The following is a 14523-nucleotide window of genomic DNA, read 5'->3' as shown; positions in this document are numbered from 1 at the left end:
ATGTAACCCTGCGACATTTTCTGTATTATAGGTCAAGTAATGGGATCTTTATGAATACTGTTCCATACAAAGTGTCTCTAAAAGATAAAATTTCAATCAATATAACGTGACGGGTTTTATATGCAAATGCCGGAAGGGCTTTAGGTCTAATGGCTATTTTTGTATAAAATTAATCTGTATAGAAAATGCACCACCCTATTGATCTTATAGGTTGTCTGAATTATACGTTTACGAGTCACCTCGCAGACCTATGTAATCTTTTTGGTGGTGACCGGTTTATACGGAATTCCCCTAATTTCTCGCAAAATCTTGTTGTGCAATCATTTTATGCATTTTTACGGCTAAATTGCAATTGAAAAAAGTGCAATTACTACTACATAATGATTTTACAATGAGAAACTCTAAGTAACGCACACCCCACAAAACTCAAACCTATATTTCTGTTTTGACATTTCATTGGCCGCCAGTTGGGGATAAAGAGTCAAAATAAAAACACTGAGCGGGAGAAGAAGTTCCACGTTCTGTTTACAAGTTGAAGGAGGTTCAGATTATATCCGGTTCTAGTTTGTTTACCGGGCACGTTAAAAAGGGATAACGGTTCCCGCTTTTATTTTTATTTCAGTTGCATATTTTTAATAAAAATCTTCTGCAATTGTGTTTTTCAGATTTGGAATATGGATTCGGTTTGATTGTGTAGAATTCATCGTTTAAATACTTAGTTTTACCAAGTTGTTTAAAGCTAAAGCATGAGCACTGAGCCATGCCAATCTGGATCTACTACCGAAAATGTCAACGCAAATGCTAAAACTGTGAAGCTCAATCCGTCACCCATATATTTATTTGGCTGGGGAATTTTTCAACCAAGATGCTTACAGCAAGTAATGAACAATGCAAAAGCTTTTCTTGTGTTGCTTACTCTCGCAAATACCATGCAGGGTGTCATCATAAATGGACTTCTAAAGGTATTACATGTTCAACTTGATTTGTATTAACTTTTGTACACGGTATATATTTTTCCAGTGTACCAATATAACTATACATACTTAATATATATAGGTTGTCTAAATCATCAGGCACACATAAAAAAATATTAATGAGTTATATTAAATGAACCCTAAAAACAAAACAAAATCCAATGTTTTAGGTTATAACGACTGTCGTTTTCTGGTTATGCATAAATAAAGCAAGTTAGATTCATTCATAGTATCTGAAGATTATAATTAATATAATAAATAGTTGCTGACTTAAAAACAATACATATATATACATATTTCTGTAACCACAGTTGATCTATATTTTATTTTTGATTCAATATTTTTCCTTCAGCTTAGCATCACTTCAATAGAAAGAAGATTCAACTTGTTAAGTTCGGAATCCGGTTTAATTGTCAGTGGTTACGACATCGCTGGTTGCTTAACTCTTCTACCCATCAGTTACCTTGGTAAAAAGCTTGTTTAATATATTTTGCGTAACGTTTGTTTCACAGAAATAACGTTTTTGAATTTTGCACAAAATCCAGGGTGACATTGCTAAAATACATTTACATTACACTGATAGCTGTATACTTTGGTTTCGCTGGATGAACGGTTTAACATTTAACGAAAATAACGATTTTTAAATTTTGCACAAAATCCGGGGTTGACATTGCTAAAATGCAATTAAATTCATAATTGAAAAACATAGGGAACTTCATTGATTAATGTGTTGTTTACTTTGGATCTGCTTGGTTCTATAAACAACTAACAGCAGAGTAAAAGCGTTTTTGGCTTAAATTAGGCTGCTAAAGTATAATTATGATGTCACACCTATTTTAAATGTTTTGGTGACATATCACCCTAGGCAAGAAAATGTTAGGTCTATGATTTCTTGTTTATTTTAATCTGTATGATTGGTATATACAGGTTGAGTTTAAATTGTTGTGGGTTCTCATTGAAATGATCCAGACTCATTTTCATATAGGTTGTGTTAAACTTTTTAGGTTCGCATTCAAAGAGGTCATGTTGAAATACCATTTTGTTTTGTTAAAAGAAAATCGTGCTATGTAATGCTATTTGTAATTAAGGTGGTATCCAGGATAGAAATAGTTTCAACATTTCTTGCAGCTTTAAAATAAATCAATATTGTTAAACGTCTTGGTCCTGCATGCCCTTATACAATAAATGGTTTATAGTAATATTTAAAATCAAAACTACTGCCACACACTGATGTAGCAATAGCATACATTATAAACATTTAAAAGAAAAATCATAGTCACCCACAAAGTATCATATATGGTAACTCGTAAGCTGGCACAAGGTGTATTAAACAGAACACTCGTGTTATAATGACTGTCGTTTTCCAGCCTTGCGAGGATAAAGAAAGTTTCATTCATTTCATTCATTACATACACATACTGGCATACTGCTAATGCTATACATTAGATATACATAGTAGATTGCCAGAGTGGTAAAGGTTACGCCACTTAATGTGATTGTTATATGATATGATGATTGATGAATGCCTGATATTTCAATAATACCATTCCCAGTCTATTTTCCACAATAGTGTAAATTGTTTTACAACTTAATAATTAATTTGTACAACATGCAACAACTGGAAAAGCTAAAGCAATTAACATAAAATGTTTTGTTATATTATTAGGGCAGAAACATTTTTTTATGTTTAAATATAAAGCCTATATATATATATATATAAGCCTATAAAATTTAAAATAATTTTCTTAAAAAAATACTTTTTGTGTGTAAAAAATACTTAACATTTAAAAATACTAATTTTCTTATTTGAAAAATACTTTTTACATTTGAAAAAATATTTATCATAATTATAAAAAATATGTGTACATAAATAAAATGATAAAATATTTTTCATATTCCACCAACTGTTATTGTCATATTACATCATTTTTTCTACCTTTACATTTTTTGTGTTCCAGGTGGAAAAGGCCATAAGCCAAGATGGATTGGTATTGGATTAATACTCACAAGTCTTGGTTCACTGGTTCTTGCCTTGCCACATTTCCTTACAGGTCCTTATGAATACAAGGAAGGAATTCCTGCAAGCTGGCTCAATGACAGTGAAAATAATGTAAGTTTGAATATATTTGAATATAAAAGACTGATGATACCATTTAGGCAAATACATATCTTTTATTATACAATTGATTGGACTTGATTTTTGTCTGTTACATTTACGTAGCACCAGATCCCTAAATAATGTAGTGAAAACAGGTGTTTGAATAAGTTTGAATAAGAGACGGACGGTGCCATTTAGGCAAATATATATCTTTGATTATACAAATGACTGGACTTGATTTTTGTCCGTTACATTTTTGTAGCACCAGATTCTTAATGTAAATTGGGTTATAATACTTGAAGTTACATACATAATTCTTTGTTTGTTTATACCTAAACATGTCCCACTTTTAATGATAAGTTTACACACAAATGTACTTTTATGAGCTTAGAATTTTTAATTCTGTTAAGTCCCTAATTTTTTTGTTTGGTGTATTTAAAAAATATGATTGTTTTAGTTGAAATGTGATTGATTTATGTTTCATGCTTTTGGTGCTTCATGCTTGTTAAAACATTTAAATTGAGATTGTTTCATTAATTCATTAGTGCAGTAAACCTCTATTAGTTGTTTAGAATGCTCATTGTGTTCCTTAATTTTATGAACATTCGGGTATATTTATATATATTATATTTATATGATATAGAATTAGTTTAATGAGAGGTATCATTTCATGGTTGGCAGGTAGCACAGTACCACCCAATATGAAATGACTGTTATTAATTCAAAATCTATAGCATTCAAAATAAATACTGATTAGTGATTACTGACTGTGACTTCATGCTTATTTTTCTAAGTTTCTTTGGTACTATCGGAAGTAGCCCATTTAATGTTTTAAATCTAAACAATTCAGTAAAACTTTGGGAAAAAAAATTATAATTTCGAGTCTGACTGCACATATATAAATAATAAAAATATATTTACAATTTTTGTTTGATGATACTACAGCCCCAGAGAAGTATTTTTTTCATCTGTTTAAAATAAAGCCAATTATTGATGAATTTGATGTATCATTAACATGTATTGTTGTTGTATTTATATATATATAAAGGCTTTAGGGCAGTATTTCATCACTTTACATAATTTTGATTTAGACGACCCGAATTACGATATGCCATGCGGATTATGTGCCTTCAAATAAAGAAGATTATGCAAATCCAATAAAAGGTATGAGCAATGTCTTCTATTATGTATATTTATAGTAGGGTGGGAAAAGATAGGACACCTTTTCATTCTATTTCCTCGTCTCCTTAGGTAGTAAACAAAGAACATTTAAAGAATTATAAAACCTTATCCTCACGACTTCCATATCGGCCGTTGTTAATTGAATAAAACTTGATCAGGATATTTGAATAGTATGTATTAACGGTGTCTTTCCCACCCTACTATATATTTGGTTATCTGTATGTCAGTTTGTCACTGGTAGTAAATAGAACCTCAGGAAAAAAGAAACGGTTTACTAATTTGTTTTGTGTTTATGAATTAGCGGTTTTACTTAAATAGGTAATTACAATTTAAATTTTTGAAATTCCTTTCTTTGTTTTCATATCTTAACATAATTCCCCTGGGCAACCATTTCTAGTGAACTTGTAACGTTTTTTATTGCATTTCTCAGAACAATTTCATGCTATGTAATTTTTACCATTGATTTATTGAATGTTGAAATTAGTGCAGCGTTATCAGTGCTTGGTAAACTGTCCAAGTAGCATTGATTTTCCACCTTAAGTGCTGAGTCTTAACAGCACAGGCTACTAGGATTGTGGTCATAATTTACATTTGACAAGTGATTGCAATTAGCGGCTTAATGCCATGTTTAAATAATTCATTCAACTCTGTTCGCAGATGAATGTGAAATGAGACAAAGAATACTTGGACCTTATTTCTCTATAAACCAAATGAAATACGTCTTTTTATTTGGACAACTTTTATCCGGCATTGGTTGTACACCACTGGCAGTTCTTGCTGTTACATTCATAGATGAAAGTGTGGATCCACAAGTCTACCCAGTGTATATAGGTATTATTAATACTTAAAAAAGCTTAAAACCGCTCATCTGGTATGAAAAATTGGAATTTTCCGTAGGAAGCCTTGTCTGATGATTGTCGGAAGTATACCACAATTTTCATATCAGATGAGCCATTAAAAGATTATTTACATTATGCCTGGTAGCAGAAGTAACAGGGAACCGTCGTACCAGAACTGATTTATACTTTATACAACGTTGCTATTGTGTTTTAATATCCTACGCTCGCAAATGATGTGAAACCACATTTTTATAATCCAATAAAAGAAAATTTAAATTCATTAAAGAATTAAATGTTTATGGATTTTCTTGTTGTTTCATTGCTAATTTGTTTTGATACAGTGGAAAATGACACAAAACGAATTTGTTTTTATATATATTCCAATTTCCAATACCATATTTTATGTTGTTTAACATCTACCTGTTTATTCCAATAAAATCACTTGTTGACAATTGTAAAAAAGTTGTAAATTTTCTTAAACTTTTATTGACAGATTAAAGAAAATGTTCTGTTACTTCTGCTACCAGGCATAATGTAAATCATTTTTCAACTGGTATAAACAAAAATGTAGTCTATAGAAAATGTTCCTGTTTAACTTTTCATTACCTTTTAATCATTCATTACAGCACTAACTTTGCTGCATCTTAACATTTTTTAGGGCAATAATTTTATATTTATTTTGCTAAACCATAACAATTTTTTGGCAATACTTCTGTACATATTTATTTTTGCAAAACCGTAACAATTTTGGGCAATAGTTTTATATTAATTTGCACTAAATCAAAACATTTTTGGGGCAATAAATTTATACTCATTTTGATAAATCGAAACATTTTTTTGGAAAATAACTTTATATTTATGTTCAGGCATTTATTACATGGGGTCTCTCATTGGTCCAGCATGTGGTTTCATACTTGGTGGTCAATTACTCAAGATATTTACGGAAATTGGAGTGACGTGAGTGCCTATTACTTCCTATTACTGTTCATTGTACTGTACTTGCCCTTCCTTGTGTGTATGCATAGGCGCCTAACATGGGTATGCAAGGGATGGAACTTTACCCTAAAAAAGGTTTTACCTGCAGAAAAAAGAGAGAAAAAGTCCCTTATCTTCTAATGTTTATTGTACTATGCTTTCATTTTCGGGGCAGTGTCTTTATGCATATGCGCCTAACATTACATGGGTATACTCTATACAAGGTATACGTGTTTGCGTATATACCCTAAAAATTAATCAGATGACCCATGAGTACCCAGTATAAATGCATCAACAATTTAATAGCCTATCTTACAAACATGTCTTAAAATAAACACTATACAGTGGTGATAGTACAATGATCAGTCTTTTTCCTGATTAAAAGCCAATAATGTGACAAGAAAAAAATGTTTGTGCTTCCGCTGGCAAAAACTTTTGTATTTTAAAACTTATGGGTACTTTGACTTTTCAAAAGTTGGACGCCTATGTGTGTATGGTATAGGATGCCTTAAGAATCCATTGCACCACTACATTCTGTATGTATAAGACTATAAAACATAATAAGAAAATGCTGGTTTTTCTCATTTTAGATGTATAGTAGCCAGGTTCAATGTACAACAAAATTTATAAAATGTGTTAATATTTTGCTGGTATGCCACTTTGTTGAAATAACATTGCTTAAATAAGTTCGGTCAATTTAGAATACTTGTGTAAAACCTAAATGATTTTGTTGTACATTGAACCTGGCGGCTATACAATCTGAATTAAGCAAAATCAGCTTTTTCTTATTATGCCTCATGGTCTCATATAATAGAATGTAGTATTGCAATCATATAAAGAGTAATGTAGTCAGTATTCTGTAAACACTGCCCCTAGGCCACTGCCATACACCCACACAAACAGTGCTAGGATATTTACTAAGAAATGTAAATGTTGTACAAAGAATTTTCTGTGAATACTTGTTATTTGCCAACAATTTTTTGAAGTATTCTCGAAGAAATGTGAACGTTTACTGTTTACCAAGAAGTTTTCATAAATATTTTACAAAAACTTAATAAACCTTCTGTTATCTACCTGAAAGTAATAAATAAATAATTATACCATTGTTTTTATTCTTGTGGCATACACCCACACAAATACTTCCGTGACCGTTTATCAAAGAAGTTTTTTATAAATGTTTATCAAGAAATTTTGTGGAAAATAAACCAAAAACTGTTACCAAAATTTAGCTAAAATATTCAGCTGTTTTTAATTTTCTTGCAGCATACACCCACACAAAGACCTTGTGAATATTTAATAAAAAGAAATATTTACCGAGAAATTTTAATGTTTTACTAAGAAACTCCGCAATCCATCTAAAAATATTTTTAAGATTCTTGTGGCACACACCCACACAAATACTTTCAAGCATGTTTACCAAAGACCTTTTTATAAATATTTACCAAGAAATTTTAATATAATGTGTTTACCAAGATTTTCTTGTCAATGTTTTGCCAAAAACTGTTCCGCAGCCATTTAAGCCAAAAATATTCCTCTGTTTTTAATTTTTCATGCACCACACTCCCACACAAATACTTTGTAAATGTTTACTGAGAATTTCTCGTAAATATGTACTAAGAAATTTTGGTAAACGTTTACCAAAGATTTTATGTCAATGAATTGCTTAAATTAAGGTGAAAATGTACCACTGTTTTAAATTTTCTGTGACCACACACCCAGACAAACACTTGTCAATTTTTACAAAGAACTTTCCCAAAATAAAGAAATTTTAATAAAAATTTCCCGAAAATCAGTTTACCGCAATTTAGCTAAAATATCCCACTGTTTTTAACCCCCAATTTCCTTTTCTAGGCCAGATGACATAGTCCCAGAAAGCCCCCAGTGGGTTGGGGCTTGGTGGTTGGGGTTCGTGATTAGTGCGGTGATCCTATTCATCATTGCAATCCCAGTTCTTGGTTTCCCCAGAAAGTTACCAAGCACTTTAACTCGAAAATCAACCATGATAAATATCAAAGGTATTTACTCAAGTCAGTCTGAGGGGATTCTATCAACATTGGGAGGGAATGGAAAGTCCACAACTTCTGCAAATGATGATGAACCATACTGCCAACTCAGTAAGTTTTTTTTTTTGTAGTTTTTTGTCCAATAGTTGAGGATGAGATGAACCTTAGTCTGTACTGTCAACTCAGTAAGTTTTATATAGTGACACACCTAGTTAAGTTTTTTTGTAGTTTTTTTTTTGTATTTTTTTATGGTTTTTAAGTGATTAGCTTATCATTATTGTCTCACACATTTTCCCTATATTTGGGGTACAATGAAACATCAACTCAGATAGTTTTATATAGTAATGCACTCAAGTCTTGTAGTTTTATTTTTTGTAGTTTTTAAGTGGTAGGCTTATCATTGTTGTGTTTTTCCGATAATTCCTCCTATCCTGCTTTAAATAGATGGTTGTTTTTCACCCTACTCATAAATGCCATATGAAGCAGATCAGTGATTTTCCAACATTCATTATGCATGAGTGCGGTATTTGCTATGTCTACCCTTAAAATACATTGTTTAAATTGCATATTCAATGTTAAAATTTAATTTCCGAAAAGGTTCTTTTAGCAAATTTTAAATTGAGCCAGTATTTTGTGTCAAAGCAAGCAATGTGCTTAAAATTAGAATAATAAAAAAGAATAACAAAAAAACGTACAAAACAGTTAGACTAATTTGATATTGTTTCCTTTGTTGTTTCGTTTATCCAGTATTTATACTTTACTCTTCTTGTTCCATGAGCAGTATTGGAAGAACTAAAAAAAATGAAAGTACTATTAAGTGGCTTGCCCATAAAAAAAAAACTACATAGTATGGTGGGGGAAGATGGGACACTTTTAGCACATAATATCCTGGTTGTATTTTAAACAATTAACAACTGTCTATGAAAGTCGCGAGGATGCGGTTTTATAGTTCTGTGAATGTTCTTTGTTTACTACCAAATGGGATAAAAAAGTAAAATGAAATGGTGTCCGATCTTACCCCACAGTACAATATGTTGGTTATAAATTTCTAATTCTGAACAGAATACGGGAATGAAGAACACATAGATCAAACAATCCCTCTTCAGTTGCCAATCCCTCAAATTCCTGATGAGGACCCTGAAGTGGATGTTGAGATCCAGGGATCAGAAGACGGATGCAGGAGCTGTGATATTGTGAAGAAGTTTTTTAGGTGACAGTTATTTTTTTTCAGTTTTTTTTTCTTTTTTTTTTTCTTTTGTTTTAAAAAATGTTTTCATTTTTTTTTTTTAATTTTTTTTTATGTTTTTTTTTTAAATATTAGTAATTGAGTATACATTTCTTTTCAAATCTTATATTACAACCATTCATTATTGAAATGCTTGTTATGCTTTCAGTGACTTGCTTGAGGTGATCACACACAAGGCATTCCTATACCTCAGCATAGCAGCAGCTGTGCTAGGAACCCTCGTGTCAGGTTTCTCAACATTTGGACCAAAATGCATAGAGTCTCAGTTTGGGAAATCTGCCTCAGAAGCTGCCAACCTGTTTGGTGAGTGCATGAGGCTTATTTTAAGTGGTAAAATACTGCTGACTAAAAAAATGTTCTAACTACGGATTTAAAAAAAAACATTTTTTAAAGTTTGTCAAAAAATGTCAAAATTTTTAAGGTTTGTTATGCAATGGTTTAAATAACTTAAAAATGAATTTGTTGGTCGGAAACCGTAAGTCAGTTAGAATTCGTTTTTAATATTTCCACTTCTAACACAGACTCTCTAAGTTTAAATATTTCTATAGTTTCTACATTTCGTTAGTAGTTAAACAACATTCAAAGAATTATAAAATCGTATCTTTACGACTCCTATAGACCGTTGTTAATTGTTTAAAACACGATCAGGATATTTGGAAATTATGTGCTAAAGGTGTCCTATCTTTCCCCACCCTACTATATTATACATATTATATGAGACACTGTTTAGCTATGCTTGTCTTTAGCTATATGCAGTTTCTATTCAATATGGATAAGGTTCTTTAGAACCTAGAAATACCTAATTATATTTTTTTAATTAAAATATTCAATTAAATATTTCTTATGAAATCCCACAGGTTACGTATGTATACCAGCTGGAGCAGGTGGTATGTTGGTGGGTGGCTTCCTAATGACTGGTCTAAAACTCAGCTACAAAAGTTCACTTCGGATGTGTTTCTGTATGAGCATAGTTGGCTTGTTTGCTCTCTTTTCTCTCACACTTCATTGTGATGATGTTCCCATGGCTGGTGTTAATGTGCCTTATGCTGGACAAAGGTGAGTTTTTCTTTTTATTGGTGTGAGTGTTCAAAATGGTCTAAATTTTTACCAGTTAAAACATGTTTTCAAAAATCTCATCTTTTCTTTTGGGGGGATTGGGGTAAAAAACAGAATGTTTAATTTTGTTGTTCATATACGGTGCACAAAAGGATCAGCTTGTTGTAGCTGTTAACTATTGGAGTAAAACATAATGAAACATCAAGAAAATGGTTTGTTTTAATGAATTTTGGCCATTTATTATTCATTTATACCACAAAGAAAGTATTGACTTGGCAAAAACAGGTGTTCCTCTTATTGGGTATTGGCAGTAATGGATAAGTGCCGAATATTGTGGGCCAACTAATTCATGTCTCTGGTTTCACAGCTTAATAATTTGCCTTTCTGCAAATTAACAATTTTTAAAAAATATTTATATTTTAAAATTGCTTATTTTAAACTATTACTTCAGCATATTGTCACATAAAACTAAATTGCAGGCAGTTTGTATAACATTATATAGTAGGCTGGGGAAAGATAGGACATCTTTAGAACATAATTACAAATATCCTGATCATGTTTTAAACAACAATTTACAACGGTCTTTGAGAGTCGTGATGATACGGTTTTGTATTTTTTTTAATGTTCTTTATTTGTTACAAAATAGGAAAATAAAATAAAATGAAAATGTTTCCCATTTCCCCCCACCCTACTATACTAAAAAAACTTCAAATTTGCTAAAACAGTTTTAATTTTACGATAGTAAAATTTTAGGACAGTTTCCTCTTGAAAATGTCTGTATTTATAGAACATAAACTATTCATGAAAACCATGTTATTTGATATTCAATATGAAAAACAACAGCAGATGTTTCTTTTTTGTATGCTATACTGTATGTACTGTTTCCTAATTAACTATCTTAATTGAAGATAAACTTTTTACATTTTTTTTCAAATTGCATGTCTTTCCCCCACCCTACTATACTAAAAAAAATAAAATGCTTATTTTTTGTGGGTGTTGGGTTAATTTGTTTTAATAACAACTCAGTCTTATCCCTTATTTTTATTTCTAGCATGTTTTAACGAGGGTTTCAATGCCCTTTTCATTGTTTTTTCAATATTTTGATCTTCAATATCATTTTAAAAGAGATAAAAAAAAATTGTATATGCTCAAAATTGTAAAATATGAACATTTATGAGCAGTGGCAAAGCCAAAAAAAATTCCTGGGATTCAAAAAATAGTTTTTCATTAGAGTTTTTTAAAAGGGGTTCACGACTTCTGAACCCCCTGGCTGCGTCACAGTTCATGAGAGTATCTCTATATATATTGCACACTACATTTATTCAACTACGCTATCCAAAAAAGGGTTTACAGTTGAAACATTATGCAACAAAATATTTATCTGCTCAGTTTTATCATCACACCACTGTCATGTAGTTTCCGTTTCCCTCAAAAAACAATTAAACGTAGATAAATTATTAAATTCCATCCCCACAGCAGTGATGCCCCACTACAACCTCAGCTGCCGGTTCACCCTTGCAACGAGAACTGCAGTTGTAAAATCAACTCCTTTGCCCCCGTGTGCGGGTTTGATGGGGTGACATATTACTCTTCGTGTTTTGCCGGCTGCAAACTGCATGTCGCATCAAACGGTGAAAAGGTGGGTGAAATTACCTTCTATCTGACACGAATCAATAAAATTCCTGTTGAAATTGAATGAGACAGATGGCGTTTCTGAGATACATTAATTATTTAAACTTTTCAGATATTCTCCAACTGCACCTGTATTCCCCCAATGCAGAAGAACAATAATTCCAATCATGTCATAACAGGTTGGGATAAATAATGCAGAGTTTTTCTGTGGACTTTAAATATATATAGTTTCATCAGCAAAGGTGTTAATTTGAACAACTGATTATTAATTGACCCATTATATTGGTATGCAAATGTACTGCATGGTATAGAGTTCTGTTATTTCTGCTACCAGGCATAATATAAATAATTTTTCAATGACACATCTGGTACTAAAAAAACGACAAGACTTCGTAATAACTCAGTAGAACACGCAAGCGAAAACTAAAAGTAGTCTGTTTGCCGTTTTTCATTCATTTATTTATTTTAAATATATATATGTATATATATATATATATATATATATATATTTGATAAAAAAAATTATGAAAAAAAAAATAGATAACTTTTTTATTTATAACTTGTACAGAAGGAAAGGCATACCCTGGCAAGTGCTTTAAGATCTGCTGGTGGCAAAATCTCATTTTAGTTGGTTTGTTCTTTGTGATTGGAACAACGTTTATGTGCGCTGTTCCTGGAGTTGACCTGTCGTTGCGGTATTTAATGTTATGATCTTTATTTTGTACTTTATCAGACTTCTTGAATATCTTACTATCTTCTTTGAAGTGAAAAATCAACTGAATTGTATTATACTATAATATACTCAAAAACAAACTGTATTTCACTTTATTTTACAAAGTTGCTCATGAATGGACTTTTACTTATCTTTAACTAAAAACTACTCACAAACCAACTGTATTTCAAAAATTTTTTACTCAAAATGAACAAACTATATATCATTTTTATGTATTTCACTAATTTTCCACCAAAAATATCTATAAACTATTTTTTTCATTTCTTCCAGTTGTTTCCCCCAACACCTTCGTTCCCTCGCTGTTGGTGTTCAGTGGATTCTGATTCGAACCCTTGGTACAATCCCTGGCCCCATAATATTTGGTGCCATGATTGACAGCACTTGCCAAATCTGGAATAAGCGGGATTTATGTGCAGAGGGTCTAGGTTCATGTGTGATGTATAAAAACCAGGAGCTTTCTTTCAGTCTTTTAATTCTCTCCGTTATTTACAAGGTAAGTTTAAAAAAGTTTTTTTTTTTTAACTTTTGGTGGGTGTTTTTTTTTACTTTCGCAACCCATTAGAGACCATTGGGTTGGAGCAATATCTGTGAGTTTTGCCCAAGAACGCACACTCCTTTTGTCAAAATAAGCGCCTATCCATTAAACCAGGCCAAACTTTTTTATAAAAAAAACTTTTAACAGGGTGCGAGCATCTTGTTTTTTGGTCTTGCCCTCTTGTCTTACAAACCAGCTCGTCTGGTTGCGACAGAATCATCTCCAAGTCACCACAGAGTTACAGAGTCGCCTATGTAACTTACTTTGTCCTGCCAGCAAAAAGTTCATGAGTTGTAATAACCCAAACATGTTGTGTAAGTTTGTATTTCCTTATATATTGCACTCATTCTTACCACAAAAGCTATTCCTACGCAAAGAGAATTGAAAGGTAATGAACATGTTTCACTTCTGCTTCATCCGCTTGTCAACACATTACAGTTAGTGCAATATTTTCCTATGGAAACTGAAGGGTGTTTCTTACATTTATCCGAATAGAAGACGTGCTGTGTACTCCATATATAACATGAAGCTTGGGTTCGCCAGTAAATTGCACTTTCATTTAAAGATACACAATTTCTGGGAATAGGCTGCAATTTCTATTCATCTGTGTCTTACTGAAGCAACAAGCAAAACATATTAGTTACTTCTAGACTAGGTGCAGAATCAGGTGCCTTCTTTTTTGTTACTCCTTGAAGTCTGATTTCAACACGTAGCATCCAGGTTTTTTGTTAATTGATTAGTAAGTTGTTCTGTATTGGGTGTTTTTGTTCTGTATGTTGTACTTTTATCACACTTTAATAGGCCCCTAAAAATACCTATATGTCTTGGCTTTGTTAAGTTATCTCTACACAAGTTAAACGGTTATTTCATCCTGTGTTATTTTTTTACTTTTGTGTTAATAAAAAAATTGTCATGCTTCAAGATTGTGTGTATGGATTTGGTTTGTTTTCAATAAAGTTTGACCTTCACCATTTGGGCTCTTATGGGTGTTATTTTCTCATTAAAAGCCACCTACAAGTTACCACAGCTGGTGGTTGTTTTTTTGCTTTAGATTTGTTTCCTTTTTTTATGTATGACTGATAATTTAAACAATCCACTGGGTTGGTGAAATAGCTATTAAGTGTCTTTTGTCCAAGAACACCCACAACCATAACTTCTAAGTTAGGGGCAGGCAAGTTCACCACTGCCATAGTACCAGCAACTAGTAAGTGACACAAAAAAAGTTTATGATAAAAAATACATGTGACTAA

The 14523-nt window shown here is 31.7% G+C and overlaps 1 protein-coding gene across 2 annotated transcripts; it reads left to right on the top strand.

The window, feature by feature from the left end:
• The first annotated feature begins 645 nt into the window (after positions 1-645).
• Positions 646-14194, top strand: LOC149743380 (solute carrier organic anion transporter family member 4A1-like). 2 transcript variants are annotated; one of them, XM_089874828.1, is made up of 15 exons: positions 646-962; positions 1327-1441; positions 2933-3084; positions 4164-4236; positions 4912-5085; positions 5960-6050; positions 7920-8182; positions 9134-9281; positions 9466-9620; positions 10175-10373; positions 11853-12012; positions 12118-12184; positions 12574-12700; positions 13009-13231; positions 13421-14194. In XM_089874828.1, exons 1-15 carry the CDS (start codon positions 747-749, stop codon positions 13529-13531), a joined length of 2274 nt encoding a protein of 757 aa, XP_089730954.1. In that variant the 5' UTR covers positions 646-746; the 3' UTR covers positions 13532-14194. The 2 variants fall into 2 exon arrangements, with proteins under 2 accessions (XP_089730954.1, XP_089730947.1); XM_089874821.1 differs by having other exon boundaries at positions 647-962; positions 11850-12012.
• Positions 14195-14523: the final 329 nt, after the last annotated feature.

The sequence above is a fragment of the Ciona robusta genome, chromosome 1 (assembly GCF_009617815.1).
Source record: "Ciona robusta chromosome 1, ASM961781v2".
NCBI classification, from domain to species: Eukaryota; Metazoa; Chordata; class Ascidiacea; order Phlebobranchia; family Cionidae; genus Ciona; species Ciona robusta.
Note: the sequence above shows the minus strand (reverse complement) of the source record. Positions and strands in the feature narration are given on the sequence as shown.

Excerpts from the sequence above, each read along its gene's own strand:
- LOC149743380 (XM_089874821.1), top strand. The coding sequence starts at position 747 with ATGAGCACTGAGCCATGCCAATCTGGATCTACTACCGAAAATGTCAAC. Across the intron at positions 5,086-5,959 it reads AGTCTACCCAGTGTATATAG|GCATTTATTACATGGGGTCT; the intron begins GTATTATTAATA and ends ATTTATGTTCAG. Across the intron at positions 9,282-9,465 it reads ATTGTGAAGAAGTTTTTTAG|TGACTTGCTTGAGGTGATCA; the intron begins GTGACAGTTATT and ends TTATGCTTTCAG.